The sequence below is a fragment of the Serinus canaria genome, chromosome 25 (assembly GCF_022539315.1).
Source record: "Serinus canaria isolate serCan28SL12 chromosome 25, serCan2020, whole genome shotgun sequence".
In the NCBI taxonomy this organism is placed as follows: domain Eukaryota; kingdom Metazoa; phylum Chordata; class Aves; order Passeriformes; family Fringillidae; genus Serinus; species Serinus canaria.
Window position 1 is genome coordinate 14,269,711 of NC_066338.1, and position 830 is coordinate 14,270,540.

At 49.3% G+C, this 830-nt stretch overlaps 1 protein-coding gene across 1 annotated transcript in view; it reads right to left on the reverse strand.

The window, feature by feature from the left end:
• Nucleotides 1-127: 127 nt before the first annotated feature.
• GRK1 (G protein-coupled receptor kinase 1) overlaps nucleotides 128-830 on the reverse strand; it is a 12,726-nt gene continuing 12,023 nt past the window's right edge. The window contains exon 9 of the mRNA XM_050984860.1: nucleotides 128-217. Coding sequence (XP_050840817.1) covers nucleotides 128-217 — 90 coding nt within the window. The remainder of the gene's footprint in view (nucleotides 218-830) is intronic.

Below are 830 nucleotides of genomic sequence, written 5' to 3' on the forward strand. Positions count from 1 at the left end.
CCACCTGTCCCCAAACCCCCCAAAAGTCAGGGGGACACCCCAAAAATGGAGGACACCCCAAAACCGGCATCTTTGCCCCAAAAATGGTGGGGTCAGGGTGAGGAGAATGAGGGGTTTGGGGTTAAATTCACTCCCTGGTGGTGGGGAAGGCCAAGATTGAGGACTGAACCTCAAACGTCAGAGATTTGAACCCAAAATTATGGACTGGACCCCAAATCTACAATTGGGATCCCCAAAATCAGGGATTGAGCCCAAATACAGAGCTCTGAACCCCAAAATCAGGGATTGAGCCTAAACCCAGATATCTGAACCCCAAAAATCAGGGATTGAACCCCAAATCCAGTTGTGAATCCTAAAAACCAGGGACTGACCCCAGAATTCCAGACCTGTGAACCCCAAAATCAGGGACTGAACCCCAAAATCAGGGACTGAACCCTAAATCCAGAGCTCTGAACCCCAAAATCAGGGACTGACCCCAAACCTAGATCTCTGAACCCCAAAATCAGGGACTGACCCCAAACCTAGATCTCTGAACCCCAAAATCAGGGACTGATCCCAAATCCAGAGCTCTGAACCCCAAAAATCAGAGACTGAACCCCAAAATCAGAGACTGACCCCAGAATTCCAGACCTGTGAACCCCAAAATCAGGGACTGAACCCCAAAATCAGGGACTGGCCCCAAACCCAGATCTCTGAACCCCAAAATTGAGGATTTAACCCCAAAATCAAGGACTGACCCGAGAATTCCAGACCTGTGAACCCCAAAATTGGGGATTTAACCCCAAAATCAGGGACTGACCCCAGAATTCCAGACCTGTGAACCCCAAAAA